The sequence below is a fragment of the Hakea prostrata genome, chromosome 3, assembly GCF_041222555.1.
Source record: "Hakea prostrata isolate BN-2017 chromosome 3, UWA_Hpros_2, whole genome shotgun sequence".
Classification (NCBI taxonomy): domain Eukaryota; kingdom Viridiplantae; phylum Streptophyta; class Magnoliopsida; order Proteales; family Proteaceae; genus Hakea; species Hakea prostrata.
This window is the reverse complement of record NC_142602.1, coordinates 4,381,640-4,400,907: the sequence shown is the minus strand read 5'-3', so window position 1 is coordinate 4,400,907 and position 19,268 is coordinate 4,381,640. Positions and strand designations below refer to the sequence as shown.

Sequence of the window (19,268 nt, the reverse complement as noted above, 5' to 3'; positions counted from 1 at the left end):
ATGATCAAAACAATTTGGTTTGGTTTCTCTTCGAATTAGTTTTAGATTGAAAACCACTTCTTTGAACCAAATAAAGTCTTTCAAAAAATATAAATTAATCACAAACCATACTTTTATATCTTTATTATGAGGTTGGGAAATTTTTCTCAACTTTATTTGTAAATCAGATTTGTATTTTTTAGTTCATATGTGAACCTAAAGAGAATTAATTTATAAACGAAATATTTTCTTCTTCACATTATGTGTTTATTGAATTTTTTTCTTCTTTTTTTTTTTTTAAGGATAAAGAAGCTTAGAGTTTCATGCATATGAAAACCAAACATGACACTAATGATGATATCAATAGGATGGTCGTTATAATTTTTGGTCAAAATAGTTAAATAGGGCATTACTTTTATTGATGCTAAAACGACTAAGGTGTGAACCATGCAAAAATATTTGGCATGTGAACAAATCCACATGATATTTTATCGTTATGCTTAGATCTTAAAAGAAACAAATGTATATATTGTATATATATAGGTGAGACAAATAATTTGATGACATAATTATTAGACCTGTATAGTGGGGTGGCCAATCGAATGATCAAGATCCCCGTTTTATTGGATTTCATGTCAAGACGATCCTGACAATCTGATGAACAACTGCTTCAAATAATAGAGAGAATCTAGATCGCAACTGACATGTTTGTTTTACATGAAATTAATATTGTTCTAACATTTTTCTTTATCAAATTTTTTCTAACATCATTATCAAATATGACTTACATGATAATAACATTGAGGAAATCTTGTAAAATACTCTTCATACTAAATGAGATAAAGTCATATAAATTATGTTTGATAACTTGATTTTGAAAATCGAAAAGGTAATCCCATGATCAAGAAAACTTCACATTCAAGAAATTTCCACCATACATTCAACAACCAAAACAACCATTAGCAAAACTGAGAAGGAATTGCCTCCCTTACTTCTTATACTTAGCTAATGGATAATTCCAATTTGGGAAGAGGGGTTTGGAGAATGTTGTCTTATTTTATTTTATTTTAGTTCTTTATGCCCATTTGAAAGTGGTAAATAACAACTCTGCACACCCCTCTTTGGCTCATAATAACACAAGAACCATGCAATTGAGCAGTTAATTATTTATAAAAGTTTTATTTTGCCCCTAACAAAGAATTCTATAAGAGGTCTCAAAACACAATCAAGGTGGCCAAATTCTGAAACAAACACCAAACAATACTTTTCACTAGTCCGTCTGTTCTCTTCCATTTTCATAGCGATGATGATCTAATGGACACACCTTAAATTTTAAATGCCAAAACTACAAAAGAAATAAACAAATTGCATATAATCATTGATTGAAACACTCTTCAATCTATTATAAGTTGTGTAAGACATGTTGCTAATCATACCAATTGTTTGACCAAGCCTTAAGAAAAAAAACCCAGCATCGACAAAAGCATTATTTATGAATTATATCGTATGGTGAAGAAAATCAAAACAAAATATAAGATAAGGTTAGTAATTAATTAAGCTCCAATGATATTTTTGCTTTTTTATTAACGAAGGAAAAAAAACCTTTCAAGGTGATATAAAATAAATTCTACATTTATATTCACTAAGGAATGTATAAAGTCCTCATTGACATTTTCCTTGTTGATTGAATAAAGAAATTTTTAAATATAAATCTTAAGTTAAAATATGTCAAATTGATTTTTATTTACCCTGAAAAACGATTTGAAAATTCTATTTTTTATTTTAATTTTCTTTATATTGAGTAAAGAAATTAAAATGAGCTTTTAATTGACAAGGAAAACGAGTGTATACACGATACATGGAAGTTGAAATTTGAGTAGAACAAGATCTTTCATTTGACATGGGGCCCAGTCATGAAGAAGAAGATTTTTAGTTTTTTACCAAAAATAAATAAAAAGTCATGAAGAAGACCCGGCCAATGGGAAATCAAGAAGACTTATCTAATATCGAGATTCCTCCAAAAAAAGAGAGAAAAAAAATTATGGTCAAATGAAACGTGGCAGCTAATTAAAATTAGGAATTTAATTAGAACGTAACTTTCAATTAGAGTTAGTGACGTTAGCGTAAAGCTAATCGAATTAGGTCGTCCGCGTTGCCATGGCCTGACTAACTTATAAATGGAGTTATGGAGATCAAGTGGTCCCCACATATCCAAACTCTCGGACAATTCTTAGTGGACCCTACGTGTTTAAGTGGTCCCCACATATTTGACCGTTAGAACAATCTTTGTGGACCCTACGTATTTTTTGAAAATAAAATAGATGTGGCTGATAAACGAAAAAGCTCCATTTGCAGACCTGGATCATCTTTAGCCCAGAACGGCTCCTTGGTTTACCAAAGCAATTGCTGACAAGTAGAAGCAAGATCTGTAATAGTGACATGGAAAGAACCCTGGGTTCCACTCGTACCAACATTTGTATTTCTGTACAGAAAACTACACACTTGCAGTTGCAGATAAATAAATTGGCAGTTTTACAAGATAAAGAAGGAAGAAAGTTTCATGGAAGATAGACTGGTTTGCATTAGACAATCTGCTCCAGGCACTGTAAAACATGTTTTCGTGGTGTATCAAAAACAAAAACCCTAAAAAAAAATGTGTGGGTTTTTGTGGGGGAGGGGAAGGAGAGAAATAAGTAATTCAAACCCAGGCCAGTACCATCACATATTAGGCAGAAGAACAGGCAGATTCAACAACTAGACACCCCATGGTCAAAAACTTGGAAGAAACCCCAGCATCACTAAAAATGATCCTCTTAATGCATTCACAAGAAGCTTCCAAGTAGAGGAACTATGTACAGTTGACATTGAAATAACCTGTTTACCTTCCCTTTCTAACAGTGTTGAAGAAACCAATGAGCATCATCTAAGCAGTGCTGGTTTTGCTCAAGAGTTAGAAGTATTTAGAAAAGAAAACCTCATGGTTGACAAACAATACTAACAGCTACAACTTGCTTATGTAATGGCAGCTATCCGACTGTCCAGATATCTTTTGACCCAGACTATAGGTATCAGCATATAACAATTCTAGCAAAATGTGGGCTAAAGAAATGGTGGTATTTACCCCCAAAAAATAAGAAGAAAACAGATGTTCGCATGTTCAGCTTCAAGAAGAGAGAAGATAAATTGAAAAAACTCAACTAGCAAGATGAAAGATCCAGAACAGCTTTTATATTCAAAATCAATAGTGGTATGTCAAATAATTTCAAGCATGATCTGCATATGTGTGTGTGCTTGGTTTTAACCAAAAAGAAACGCAAGCTTGAAAGTCGTAAGTTGAACAGAGCTTGTGAAAGTGTAAAGGGCAGAGGGAAACAGGAAGATGTTTGGGAAGGACAACAATGTGGCAAAAATAGGAAAATCAGTGAGAGGTTCATCGTTCATCCGGAATATTTCCGACGGCCTTAGGGCATGCATTGGTCACACTACATCTCAACACCCTCAATTTTTTGCCTAAATTCTCCTACTTAAGATCAATACTACACATAAAGTGGAATACAAGAAGCATATTCTCATCATATTTTTGTCCATCTAGTTTTAAACATAAATGCATATAGGCTGTGAGAGTTCATAGCAAATACACCCTCAATATTTTTCTATGATTCCAAGAAACATTATGCACATGTGTTCAGGTTTCCTGGCAGCATTTCCTTCATGTAACTCAAAGACAACTAGTAGCCTACTACTCACTGTATAAATCCTTACTAACTCACTGTACATTTTTTGACAATTTAATTCAACATTAGTAATTGGTGAAGGTATTTTCCTCTTACAGCCCTAGATTTTTAAAAGAGGCCAATTCGCAACCCCAAATTTAAAATGGAATGGCTATAAAATGCTTCATTAAAATTTTCAACCCTGTCAAATCTATCAATCATATGCACTTGAATACAACAAGTGACCTCAAAGGTCAACCATGAAAACATAGTACTGTTTTATATAGGAAATGACCAAGGTGATAATGCCACTTCTCATCAGACCCATGTATTTGAAACAAGCAGATAGCCATCACCAACCATTCTACAAAACATCATCTCATTTCTTTTGAGAAATGACCCACTTAGTTTCTGAAGAATGAAGACATAATGTTACAAGAAGATGCTGAAACCTACTGATCATCAAGAACCAAAAATCCAAAAAGAAGCCAAAATAGTTGTGCTTGGCTGGTCTTTAGCCAAAGAGAGCAGCAACACACACACACCCCCCCCCCCCCCCCCCAAAAAAAAAAAAAAAAAAAAAAAACCAAAAGAAAAAACACCTTCCAGATGCATCTCTGAAAAAAACAAAAAAGAGAAAATAAAGAGGAACTATGTTTTACACCCAACAAAGAGACCTGGCATAATAACAGGAGTATGCTCACCAAAGAATGGGCAATAGGAATCCAATGTCTCAAAAAGAAGTCAGTTAGGATACCATGAAATGTAGCCAGTATAGCAGTCAATCTGGCTATTCTCACCCAAGTGAGAAAAGCATCCTCTCAAGGGTCTAACTAAACCTTAAGCATCAAATTGTTCCTCTCTTCCCCTAAGAGTCCAGATAATAACCAAACATACAATACAAAACACTGCATATAGGATGATATAGCAGGGCCTGTCTTCTGCCCAAAAGGAAGGACAAGAGCAGAACACTTGATAGCCTAATCCTTGTGGCTCCTAAAGCCCTTTTGCTTTTGTTTTCCAGTCCTTACATCTGAATTTTAGTATTATTAGGTTAGCTTTCTCTGTTTCTAGATTTTGTTTATGTTTACAAGGTCCCATCTAAGTCAAGAATTAATATGTTACGGATTACATAAGAGTTCCACCAAGGGGAGGGCTTCGCACAATAGTTGGTGGACCACAGTTGTAGCCCTGAGGTCAAGGCGTTGAGACAGCCTCCCAGCGAAAATCGTTGGGGTAAGACTGCATAGAAAAATTGCCCACTGGACTATTTCATTACTGAGTCAATGAAGTTCTCTTTTTCCCCACTCACGGAGGTATACTCCGGATGAATTTCCAGACATCTATATTAGAATATTAGACACCTTAGAATTCAATTTGTGGATTCCTAATTAGCCCTGTTCTTCCTATTCTCACCATGCTCTTTTCCTTCTCATTCTCTCCTTCAAGTTCCAGCAATATCCTGATAGTATGGAAAGCCATTCAAGTTATCTATTGTGCTACACAATCAAAGAGCAAAACTATAATGGAAAATGAATGACAAAATTAGCAAGCAAAACTAGGTCATCATTTATCATTCAGTACAACTGATAACATGTAAAACAGACAATAAACTGAAAATTAATCAAAATTTCCAACGCTTACTACAAAAAGAAAAAAAATAAAAGTTTTAAATGCATATTACAAAAAGGAAAAAATAGATTTAGTAATTTCAAATGCTGCTCAAAATAGTTTTTGTCTAGACCACCCTAATGACAAACAGCTTAAAAGCAGGATGGTTGGACTTCCAAGTTGAAGTGCCATGGTCTCATGCTTCACTTTCTTGTAGGCATACAGACAGAGTAACCCAATCCAATGGGCTGGTGTGGTAGATGTTTGTACTGGTCTAATTATACTGCCAAACTACTAAAACTCGTCTGGAGGTTTATAGATAGACATGCATGAAGTTAAAAAATAATAATAATAATAATCCTTTTTCTTTTCCCTTTTCATCTTCTACTCAACCCTCCAATGCTTCAACTGATTGCCAAAGCCAACTAAAATGATCACAGGCAACTGCAATTTCTGTTCTACCACTTCGTAAACAAGTTTTTCTAATGAAGAAAAAACAAGGTCTTTTTAATGCTCTACGAAGCAATACATATCAACATAATCCAGCCTGTTTACATTTGAACATTCAACACCTATTTATTTAGCTTTTTAAGAACTAAGAACTAAATCTTCGAGTATATTCCTTAACAAGATTTGCAAATGATGATGATTGGATCTCTAGCAATTTGGCTGGGGAATCATATTCCAACAAAAGACCTACATAAAACAAAAAAAAAAAAAGTCAGTTTGAATAGCTAAGCACCAAAAGAATGCATTACCAAACTCAATCCAAATTGGTTCTTACGTACGAATTGACTACTACTAACCATTATCAAGAAGAAGAACCATATCAGTATCAAGAATTGATGTTATTCTATGTGCAACTGTAACGACGGTAGACTCTGAGAAGTGTTGTCTAAGTGTTTGCTGAATTAGATTGTCGGTTGCAGTATCCACTGATGCGGTAGCTTCATCAAGTACTAACACTTTGCTCCTCTTGAGTAATACCCGCCCTAAACATACTAATTGCCTTTGACCCACACTCCAATTCTCTCCATTTTCATTCACTATGACAACCACCATATGAAGATGCGTTAGTTTTCATCTATTTTACTTCCTTAGTTTTGCTAAAAAGGGGGCAAGGGTCTAGGAGCCTAGGATCATGCTGTCATGCAAAAATAAATTGATATTGAGCGACTTTGCAACAAAACAAATTTGAAAAGAAATCAACCTGTGGAATCAAGTTTTCTTTCCTTCTTTCTGACCTCATCACCAAGCTGACATCCATCTAAAGCCTAAGACAAATAAAAAGTCCATGTTATCCAACCAAAGTGCGTGATTATTCACGATGACATAGAATTGATCATTAAAGATAAGCTAAAAGAAAGATGAAATGAACAAACATGGGGAGCCAAGGGTAAAGGGAAAATTGAACAACAAGAAGAATACACTTAGGTCCCAACTAAAAGATTCTCTCAAACTAAACTTGGCTTAAGGATGATCTGATGCATCAAATGAAATGCTTTTAGTATCTTAGCAAAATGAAATAAAAAGCTAAACAAAAAATAAAAAGACATAGCACGTCAAATAGTTCATAGAGAAACATGTCCCCAACCAATCAATTAAAATATGTTTGTTTTGTGTGAGAACCATTAGTATGCAGAAAACATGTCCACCTTACCTTTGTCACAAACAAAAGATTGTTCATTAAATGGGAAAAAGAATTTCTAACCTCCCAAATCTGTTCATCAGTGTACTCCTCAAGTGGGTCAAGATTAAATCTTAGAGTTCCCCCAAACATTGCTGGGTCTTGTGGAATGATGCTCAACTTAGACCGTAAGTCGTGAAGGCCAATATTAGAGATGTTCACACCATCTATTGAAATTTGACCAGCTGAAGGTTCAACCATGCGAAAAAGAGCTTGTAACAAAGTTGATTTACCGCTTCCTGTTCGCCCAACAATACCAATTTTCATCCCCCCAGGAAAAGTGAATGTGAGACCTCGTAAGATAAGAGGAAGATGAGGGGCATACCGGACCTAGATACATTTCAAACACCATATAAGCGTTGCAAAATTCCAGAAAAGCAAGAAGAACTGTCAGCAACATCGGGCTCCAAAGAGTGTAATGCATAAAACAACAAACTACATAGATAACGACTTAATAGATCTTAACTAGGGGTTTTACCTGTAGATCAACAACATTAATTTCTCCTTGTGATGGCCAGTCATGATTTGGCCTATTTTCTTCTACCAACAAAGGGGATTCACTTAAGATGTAGGAATATTGCAATATTCTCTCCACGGATATGATTTTACTTTCAAGACGGCTAAAATCCCATATGACACTATGCATATTGAAACTAAGCCCGTATGTGATTGCTAAACCCATAACACCTTCAAAATAACAAAATAAATTCAGAATCATGCGAATTATTCTGAAAGAGGGCTTTTTAAGATCTCAAGATTAATTTTTGTACCAGGACTAAGTGCTCCCTTTGGCATTAAGATCAAGAAAACCAACGAGAACGCATATGTGATTGATGCCAAAATATCCATGCGAAAGCATAACCACTCCATTGCACCAGAGAAATAAAATTTAGGCCTCGAATATCCATCTATCAGCTTGAGGTTTGTATCCATAAACCTCTCTTCTTGATCAAACCCTCTAATTGTAGTTGAACCTGAACTTGATTCTGCAAAATGTTGTATAATTGGAGCTTGGCATACTCCCAATAGCCGTGAGAGTTCTCGTGCTGTAGGTGTGTAATATTGCTACAAAACAGTGTATATAAAAAAGAAAATCATGTACAATGTAAAAGAAAAGTGTGATAAAATAACATAGATTTTTTTATGAGGGACATGGTAATATGAAGTACACACTTGTACTTAGCTAGATAACACATAAATGCGCAATTTATTGGAAACATGTGGTATGGCACAAATTAGGTGCTTCAATAAGATAAATGTGATGCTTTTGCATTCTTACCATAAGAAGCACATGTAGTTCACTTAGGAAAGAAGGGAAACAGAAGAGAAGATGGAAATGAATGAAGCAGAATATAATCCCATTGAAAAATTAACAACTACTTAATATGTGTCACTAGCTGGCTAGTTGGTACACTCATATAGTTAGCAAAAAGGGAAATGGCACAAAATGGTAAATGGACATATATGTTTTTAATGGCAATATATATATATATATATATATAAATGATCAAATAATAAGACGATCAAACAAATGGATAACAATTAAAAGAAAAGGGCAAACCACACATTCATATTTTAAACATTTAGCTCTAAACAAAATAAACAAAAAAAATCTGACACTATTTTTCATATGATTAAGGAATTTTTATTTGAAATACATGCTTCTAATGTTCAAAATAATTCTAGCATCCTAAATTAAACCCATAGTATATTGAGCGTGGATCATCTCTCCTGATGGGGAGCACTCTGTGGTCTCCCGACGGTGTTACAACCACAAATGATGTGAACCCACAAGTAAAAAATAATAAAAAATTTAAAAAAAAACAATCACCCTTACCCTGTGGCCCCCCCCCGGTAATTTGTGGTCAACAGCCGTCGGTGGAGCACAGAGTGCTCCCCGTCGGAGGAGACAATCTGCACTCTAGTATATTTTGTTGGAATTCAGAGTCATCATTTTAAAAGCATTTTCAATAGATGAACTAGTTTGTCACTCAATTTCATGGTTCGTGCTTTTATCTTGAGTTAAAAATGGTATCATAGGATTACATAGCTCTTTAGTCATCTTCATAACGCCAAAAAATCATGTCAATCAGAGTTTAGAAGAGAGATATATGGTCAATTAGGTAAAAGTAAAACTATTTAAACAAGTCGAAGATACAAAAAAAGGGGAAAGCGTTTTAAATGTGTATGAAATGTGGTGCACCATGCATTATGTTTGGAAATAATATAACAAAACATATTAAAATGGCAACATACAACAACCAAGTATAATATGCATTTTAAACTTGGTTACTTCAATTCAGCCATAAAAGTACAATTAAAAGATATGCAAATATGATGGATGATACAATGGAGATCTGTTTTAAAACTTAACCTATGGCTAATGGAAGTGGAGACAATATTTGAATGGTCAATTTAACTAAAGCAACCTTCCACATAACTTGTTGAACCAATAAGACAAGACTTTTGAAATGGGCATTTTCCTTTGACACTTAATATTCAATTATTGAAGTTATTTATTAATTTAACATTATATTATATGATTAAAAAACATTAAGCAACAAATCATTTTAAAATAATTTGCTAACTTATTTTCTTAATGATTTATTAATTTATTTTCTTTTATTTTTAGTAACAGATCCAAGCATATATATAGTCTAAGTATTAAATTGATTTCGATTACATATAGTAGATTCATAATCCCTAGATTAAATAAATCTTGAACATATTTGTAGAACTATTTATTTTCTATATGGAATGTGGCTGAAGTATATTTCAAATGTCTAATCATGAAAAGTAGAATTGGGTACAAATTACCTGGCACCAGATGCATATCACAATTAATGGAATAAAAACTATCAACATTTGCCATGCAACTTGTGACATTACTGCAACAGTTCCCAAGAATCCTATGATTGAGACTAGTAATTCTTCTATTCGATCTGGAATAAAGGTGTCAACTGCACTTTGATCTCCAGATATCTACATACCAAACAAAAAATGTATTCAAACTAAATCTAAAATACATTAAAAAAATAGATGAATAAATACAAAAAAAATTATTTAAAACCTAAAATAAATAAACAAGATCATTTAGATTTAGAGTAAGATTGTTACTAACCCGGTTTAGAATCCTTCCACTTGGAGTAGAATCAAAAAATGACATGGGGGCCCGAAAAATGCAGGAATGCATTTTGTTAAAGAGCAAAGTGGCTGTCTTATATCCAGTAGTTACAACAAGCATGGACCTTATAAATGCAAAAAGAGAGCTTCCAAGGGTTAAAGAAATATAAACAAACATGAGAGTAGATCCTTTAATAGAAGGTTTCACATCCTCTGAAGGTGGAGTAGCCAACACCATCCAATAACTACTAACTATTAGGAGAAGTTGAAAAATAATTTGTGCCAATAAGATCAACGGTGCTAAAGCCCCTCTATAAGCAATGGTAATATATTTCCAGTAGATCAAAGGATCAATTCTACCAGTTTCTCTCTTTTCTTCTTCAACAAGTTGCCCTTCTGGTTTTGGTACAAATTCCTTATCATCTAAAATAGAGTCATTCTCGGTAGACTTACATTCTTCATCAGAGATTAAATTATCTGAAGGAGGCACATTTTCAGTAGAATTAAGATCAGCCAAAGCTTTCTTATGTGCACCCACCAATTCCATAAAATCAGTTCCTGAACCAAGAAGTTCTTCGTACTTTCCAGCTTGAGTGACCCTTCCGTCTCTCATAACCTACAAAATAATGTTAAGTTAAATAATCAGGCTAAAATCAAGTTAAGGGACTTATAGTCATAAAAGAAGTTTGGTATATTCTTACCAAGATAAGATCAGCGGGAGGTAAAAATTCTACTTGATGAGTAACATAAATTACAGTTTTTGAACTCAAAATCCCCAATAAACATTCCTGCCACAAAAAATTAAGATGTCACAGTCTTCAATTTAGTAACATCAAACTATAGATTTACATATAAATGTGCATCATTGAATATCACTTGACTTGAATATATAGTTTTCCAAACAATCTTGATTTCATTCTTTGATCAAACTCAGTTTCTACCCAAAAAAATTATTACACAATAAAGTTTATAGCTTAAAAACAATTATATGGAAATAATTTCAAAAGAAAAAAGAGAATTAAAGGTCAAAGAATTAAAGAATACCTTAAATAGATGAGTCCCTGTATGAGCATCTACAGCGCTAAAAGGATCATCAAGCAAATAAATGTCAGCATCATGGTACAAAGCACGTGCAATTTGGACTCTTTGCTTCTGTCCACCACTCAGGTTGATCCCCCTTTCCCCTATGATAGTTTGATCCCCAAAGGCAAACAATTCTAGGTCCTTTTTAAGTGAACATGCTTCAAGGATCATCTCATATCTTTCCTTATTCATCTCCTTACCAAATAATATATTATCTATTATTTTGCCACTTTGTATCCAAGGTGATTGTGCAACATAAGCTTTTGTCCCATTCAACTTAATGGTTCCAGATGCCTTCGGATCTCCCCCTAATATGCATGAAAGTAAACTTGACTTGCCTGAGCCAACCGAACCACAAACAGCCACTCTCATACCGTGGTGCACTCGGAGATTAAGATCTTTCAATGTGAGATTAGGGGAATGAAGGTCCCAAGAGAAACCACCATTGACTATCTCGATTGCAACCTCGTCACTATCTCTTGGAAGTTTTTGTACTAAATTTGGATCAAGATCTTCAAGACAGAGGAATGAGGTTATCCTATCAACGGAAACTTTAGTCTGAATTATAGTAGAGATCGTGTCTGGAATAAGATAAATGGGTCCTTGCAATATCTCAAATGTTGCAAGCGCAGTAAGAACATCCCCTGACCCTAATGGAATTCCAGTAAGCACACAAAACCCAAAAGTAATCATAGATACAAACATGGGAGCAGACATGAAGACAAAGTTAGTCATAGCTGAAGTGTAAAGGAACTTTTTTAACCATCCTGTTTCAAAGTTCCTAAGCTCGATTATCTTATCCAAGAACTTCATCTCCCATCCTTGGAGCTTGAGAATCCTCATATTCCTCAAAGCCTCTGAACTCACCTTCATCCTGTGGTCCTTCGAATTCATCAATTCCTCTTGAAATTTCTCTTGTAGTTTTCCCAATGGAACATTTGCCAACATTAAAATAATCATGGCAACCAAAGTTGCAAGTGAAGCAAACCCAAGGTTCTTGTATAAGATCAAAAGTGCTAAAACAATTTGAAGGGGTAGCCTCCATATATCATGCAAGGACCAACTAAACATGCCTATCCTCTCGACATCAACACTCATCAAATTAATGCTCTCCCCACTAGTCTGCTCTTGCTTTGATTGGCTTGAAAGCCTAAGACTCTTCCTATATATTATTGCAAATAAGGCAGCACGAATCTTAATTGCCATCAATCGCAATTGAAAGAACAAGTGCCGTTGTGAGATCCCCTCTATTAGCTTTGAAAGGAAGAAAATTGATACCAGCACATAGCCTTTGTGTTTTGCTTCAAGAGGGTTATTAAGATATTGTACAAAGGAATCAATAAGGTATGGTCCAACATAAGAAGCCAATATGCATATGATGGAGAGTAGAGTTGTCCGAAGAATTTCTACCCATGTCAAAAGAATCAATGACTTCGCGAACTGGAGCGCTCTTACTTGACTAATTTTACCACCGCCATTACCATCAGATTGAAGTTCCTTTTCCATACAAGCAAAGACCGCATTGCTACTAACAGAATTGGCAAGTTGAGGAACATCTTCAAGGTCTAATGTCTTTTTGTGCCCAAGTGCAAGCAAAGGGTTCATCCAAGTGAAAGTGAACATACTAAGAAGATTAGCATTTCCATAAGCTGTTGCGCTTTGTGTACCAGCACTTGACCCTTGTCCTTTATCACCATTGTTTCGCCTCCAACTAGTAACCAAAAGAGGATCTAACATATGGGAATCTTCAACTTCTCGTCCCTTGCCAAATAAACCAGCATAACAAAGGAACATACCAGAGAGGATAGATACAGCATCAGAGGCCCATTGTAAGAATGGTACAGAAAAAGATTTCCAACACAAAACAAGATGTATAATCACATAAGAAGAAGACATGAGGAAATAGAAGACCCACCAAACCCTTAGAAGAATAGGAAACTTACGCTCACTTGAATGGGAAAACTTGAAGTGCAAGTAAGCAGAGATCACAACCCAAGTGAGTGCTCTAAATGAAAAATCCAACTGGGCGACAAGCTTTGGATCAGACCAACCATGGGTACACCCAAAGAAGTAGTTTAACACACATAGGAGAAGATCAGAGAAAGATAAACCTATGCAAGCTATAAGGGCTGGCCAATAGTATATAAAACGGGCATCCTTCAACATTGGCTTTGAGTTTTCAAGGGTAGGCATTGTACGTCTCTTGCAAGCCCAATAAATGGACAAAACCAATGTCAAAATTAAGTGTGAAGAAGCAGAAAAACCGTACAGGAAAAATGTTGTAGAAGGCCGTGAAGAGAATATCCAGATACTTATATCATTCTTAGATTCTGCAGAAGCATCCATGGTTGCAAGCTTTCTTTTCTTCTGCTTGTAATTTAGTACTTAGATCAACTGAGTCCACTACAATTCTGATCAGCTTTACCCAGTCTTGAATAGATGCAAGCCTATTTGCAAAAAGTGTTGCAGAAACTCCAGCACATAACCAACCACTTCCAACCTTATATGTTCCAGATGACTTATACAAATAATGCAGTCTCAGTATCACCCTTAAATGCGGTCGAACCTGTTAATGAACTGACAAAACAAAAGCTGTTTAAAAATATATAAAGATGGAGAGAATTGTTATAAATATTCATTGCAAAATAAAAATGGAAAAAGCTGCAGTTACATATTATTTAGTCCATATTTATATATGAACATCAATAAAGAAGAAAAACTTGAAAATATGAGATGAATAAACCAATCAACATTTTATAATTAATACATTCAAGCAAAATACAAGGAAAGACAAAGAATAATGTTGTAGGGATAAAAAGTGACGAATTACGATAAATTTATATGCTTAAATAGAGAAGAAATAAAAAACTGTACTTCAAAAATATCAGATCCACATACAATGTCAAAAGAATCTAGCCATAGAAACATCAGCAGTAACATAATTAACCTAGGAATACAACTATCAACAGTTGACGTATAGTAATAGTACCCTTTCTGTAAAGAAACCTAACCAAACCATTCAAGGAACTTGGAAATCAGTAAATGTGAGCGACGGAATCCTAGTGACCGACTACAACACAACAGCTGACCATACTCAACCTGATTTTATTTATAAAGCAAAAACAGAATTTAGTCATACAAGTAAGTTTCCAATATCAATAGTAACCATTTCTGAGACACTAGTCACACAGAATTACAGATAACCTGACACAACCTAAATTTAGTAATAAATCAATCATTGAAAGTATCCTTTACCACGTTAAACAAGTCATTTCTATACATTTCAGATTATCAAAATACAAATTCATTTACTGTATACAATGACCACATTCAGGAGCTAGTTATGCTTTCACCACTCATAAAATAGCAATTAGTACTCTATAGCATGTCTGATTGTCAATTTAATCCCCATAGCAAGAAGAACTTCCGGGACAGCTATAGTTTCTTAGATCTAAATCATCTTTAAATTTGACCTTCTTAGTGATTCTCAAGTTTCGTTTCCTGAGTTTCTCAGCACCAGTGGTGAAGGAAACCCTTTTTAAAAGGAGTAATTTGGATTTCGTCAATGGAGACTGGCCAATCACATAGGAAAGATAATTCTCCTCTCCATGGGATAAGGAAACTTTATTCATACTCCGATCACTATGAAAAAAATGCTAAAATATAGAACAGAAAAAAAAAAATTGCCATAAAAATCGCATGATGCGTATTCCGTCGATCGTTGACAGAACAAGTCAACTCCAGTATCAATCAAGTTGAGATAAAAGGATAAATATTAACACAAAAAATAAAAGATCAATGACAAAGCTAAAAATAAGAGTTCAGGCAAGGAATCACAACTCAGAGTTTCTAAACTATAAAAGATGAAGTTATTTCAAACCTGGAAATTGGGTTTCTTCCTGGACAGAGTTGATCTGCACCCAGGATTTGAGAGGTTCTATAGACAAATTCGCCACTGAAATCTTCCCTCGTCTTCTTTCAGATCCAATCTAAAGAAGTGACAGAATCGAAGAACAGTGAAGAATACATCAATTTCGCCAACGAAACGGAAGAAACAAATCGCCTGCTTCCCGCCATAGAACTTCAAGTTCGTTAGAAAGCTCTTTACTGTGACTGTCTGTCTGACACTGTATTTGGAGTGTTTCCGCCTTTTTCCGTTTTCTCCGTTTCTTAACCGTTAAGGAGAAAATTCAAAATACTAATTATATTCAAGGAAAAAAAATTCCAAACTAAAATCTCTGACGAAACTGCCCTTACGGTGATCCGGCGAATCACGTCTACTTTAGTTAGAAGATGGAACCCACAACTCTGACGCCATTACCGTCAATCGTCAACTTATTTACTTACTGTGTTTTTCTTTTCAGCAAATGACAAAAAAAAACAAACGGGTAGAAAATACGATAAAACAAAAATTATTAAAAAAAAAAATCTGACATTGAATGATGTCTTGTGACATATAAGATCAAATTCTAACGTTTGGTTTGAATATTTTTTCGACGAGTGTAGACTGTAAACTAAGAATTACTGGGACCCACATGATTAGGGTGATGATATTTATTTTTTTTAGTATTTTATTATTTTTAACTTGTAGCTTTACATAATTTGTGATTATAAAGTTACCATCAAAGATGATCTACACTTGTCTTTGAGAGTTTAATATGTCATGACTTTAACAAAAAAAAAAAATATTTGTTTTGAATAAAATATATTATATAAAAAATAATAATAATAATAAATTAATAGAAGGAAAAATGTCACGAAGTCAATAGCTACCTAATTTCATCTCGTGTGGTGCTAGCTTGCAGGAAGAAACTTAGAAAATATAGTATCAAAATAAATAAACCTACCTTGTTATTTTCTATGTATTATTTAAAACATTGCTTAAAATGATAAGACAACGTCTTATTAGATGTCTGAAGTCCTAGGAGGTTCTAGTGCGATCTTCCGTTCACTTCACACTTTCCCCCTTACGATCCCCAAAGAGCCTGTGAGCCCCAATCACAACTTGGTCAAAAATAAAAAGTGAAAATTGGACTTTTAAATAGCTCACACTCAAATTATTTTGGATTTTCTCTTGGAAATGAATATTGAATTTCAAACATAAAGGTGGTGAATACCCAAAATATCACTATTCAAATGGAATGCCAACTATGTGGAGATGCTATGAAATACAACAACAAGATACTTTGTCCCAATTAAATGGTTAGGATTATGTTACTTTTTCGTAGAGTGACATTTATAGATTTCTGTTGAGCATAACACACCTCAAAATTCTTTTGATCAAATCTTATATCACTTATTTCGTATATGAGTATTTATAGATTTCCTCTCTGTTGACTGCACTAAAGATATTGATCACCTAAACAATCTAATTGTAAATTGTAGATTTTGTTTTGTACTAAGGGAAGCAAATTTAGTGGGTGATTCCTAACAAGGAGGTCCTTGTCTCTATCATGGTGACTTAAAAACAAAAGCATAACACTTGGCCGTTGTCAGATTTTGTATAATGTTTTTGTGGCTCATGAGTTATTGTTCCACTATGTCAAAAAGAAAAAGAAGAGTAAAAAATAATAGTTGGCCTTTAAGTTAGGTATGAAAAAAGCATATGATAAGGTGGAGTGAACTTTTTTGTAAACCGCATTATTGAAGCTTGGCTTCTCTTTTAGATGGGTTAACTTAGTGATGAAATCCATTTCTTCAATATCCTATATTTTGCATGTTGATGGGGGGGGGGGGGGGGGGCAAAATGGTCTTTTAATCCATTAAGGGTATTTGACAAGGAGACCCTCTTTCCCCATTTATGTTTATCATTTGTTCACAGATCTTGTTTTGTATCATGAGAAAGAAGGAGATTCAAAATAACATCGGAGGAATCAAGGTGAGTAATAGGGCACCACCCGATTTCCCATATTTTGTTTGCTGACGATTGCATCATATTTTATCAAGTCAAGTTGGATCATGTAGTTACATTGAAGGAATGCCTAGAAAAATATTGTAGAGCAAATGGTAAAGAGGTCAACTTTAAGAAGTCAATGTTCACTTTTAGCTTGAATACACCAAAGCGCTTCAAAGCATGATTTTCTAGGATCTTCAAGATCCCTTGTGGAACTGACCAATCTAAATATTTCGGGTTGCCTTCGGAGATTGGGGTGTTTAAGCAAGCTGTTCTTAATGAAATCTTCAACAAGACTTGCAGAAGATCAAGGGTTGGAAGTATCAATTACTATCGGTTGAAGGAAAGATCACCCTAGTTAAATCAGTGGCAAGTTCGATGGCAAATTATGCAGCAACCCATTTTTCCCTTCCCATTTCTCATCATAATAAAACGAGGAAAGTTATGAGCAGTTTTATTGGGGCCAAAAGGGAGAGGAAAAGAGAATCCATTAGGTATCTTGGTTTAGACTTTGTCAATCTAAGGAACAATGAGGTATAGGGCTGCGAGATCCAATCCTACATAATAGGGTTTTGCTTGCAAAAGTTGCATGGAGGTTGTGGGTTGAACACAATTCTCTATGTGCCAAATGTTACAAGGCTATATATTGTCCTCAATCTTCCAATTTAGAAGCTATGAATGGAAATGGGCCTTCGTGGGCTTGGCGAAGTATTTTGATGGGCCTGAAAGTGTAAAAAGATGGTGTTCTATGGCAAGTAGGGATGGGGGATTCTATGAATATGTGGACTGGTAATTGGATACCTTTTCTTTTTGTAATAAGGTAATTGGATACCCACAAAATGGAACTTTAAGGTTGAAGGGGAGAAACCTACTGGCTATCCCTTTACTTGGAAACCTTTCCATGGGTCGCTGAACCTATTCCCAATCTTACAAGACATTCACGCTCTAGTGACCCATTCAACTCGGTTTTTATTTGTTTGTTCCCAGGGAGAGAAATGATATTGTTCATTTCTTATTAGGCTCTTTTTGGTATCAATTCTCATTCTCTATTATGAAGTTTTTTTCATTATTTTAAGTTATTTGGTATCTATTATCACTTTTATTTTTACTTACAATAATAGAAAATCTTATAAAATCCATAATAAACTTTTTGTCCATTATGAATTGTGGTGAGAATTTCATTGTCTTCATTTATTTATAAGTTTATTTAAAATTTATTACCAAAAGAAAGTTTACTTCAAATTTTATGGTTAGGAACTTAAGATGATGGTAAAATAGTCAATACATAATTTTTTATAAAAATCATACTTTTTCCTTCTTTTATCACTTGTTCGCTATTATTTATTAATCATTTTTTATTTTGACACCAAACTCATTTTTCATTCCATAATTTATTTTTGACAAAATTCCCCAAATCATTTTTCATTATTGACCAATAATGAATTATTGTACTTATTTCTTTTAAATAGACATAATAGGAAATGAGAATTGATACCAAAAAAGAGCCTTAGTTAGGATGGCTTTCTTCTTGTCAAGTAGAATAATCTGGCCTGTTTCCAATCCGTGTATTTTGAATCTTTGTAACCGATATCCATTGGCTTTTGCCATTCAATGAAGATCTTTCTACCCAGAACAAGACACCTAGGTCGTTTTCTATTCAACGTTGAGGGGATCATGTTCATCTTCTATTTCACATGTCTTTGTTCATTGCCTACAACTTGCACTTTATTATTGCTTTGTGGACTTTCGTTCTTGTTTGGTTGCTAACTTGCTATTCGTGTGTGGACCTGATGGAAAAATAGTCGTACTCAAAAGAGGCATAATTCATAATTTGGATGTTTGCACGAATTCTAATATGATTTGTACATAATTCAATTGTGGACAAACCTATTGAGGCTTGATCCTATCCTTCAAGCATATACTGATCAAACATTTAAAAAAATAATAATAATAATAATATGGTAAGTTGATCTCAATAAACTTAAAAATTTATAATATTTTATATAAATTTATTACGTGAGAGTAGAAAAAACATAAATTAAGTGAAGTATAGCGATGAGAAGGAGAATTAGTTTATATTAAAAGTTATAAGCTCTAGCTACATCCAACATGCATGAGGCATAGCCTTAGAGCAAGATGGAGTTGAATTATAGACGGGACTTGCATGAGTATTTATACG

General features: G+C 34.3%; 1 protein-coding gene across 1 annotated transcript; it reads right to left on the bottom strand.

Moving 5' to 3' along the window:
- Window positions 1-4,421: 4,421 nt before the first annotated feature.
- On the bottom strand, window positions 4,422-15,353 carry LOC149020166 (ABC transporter C family member 3-like). Its single transcript, XM_089148262.1, has 11 exons — window positions 15,077-15,353; window positions 11,158-13,773; window positions 10,815-10,901; window positions 10,112-10,729; window positions 9,808-9,972; window positions 7,761-8,055; window positions 7,469-7,677; window positions 7,015-7,320; window positions 6,514-6,577; window positions 6,110-6,349; window positions 4,422-5,999 (listed from the first exon to the last, which is right to left on the bottom strand). The coding sequence occupies exons 2-11, from the start codon at window positions 13,540-13,542 to the stop codon at window positions 5,899-5,901; spliced, it is 4,470 nt and encodes a 1,489-aa protein (XP_089004388.1). The 5' UTR covers window positions 13,543-13,773; window positions 15,077-15,353; the 3' UTR covers window positions 4,422-5,898.
- Window positions 15,354-19,268: the final 3,915 nt, after the last annotated feature.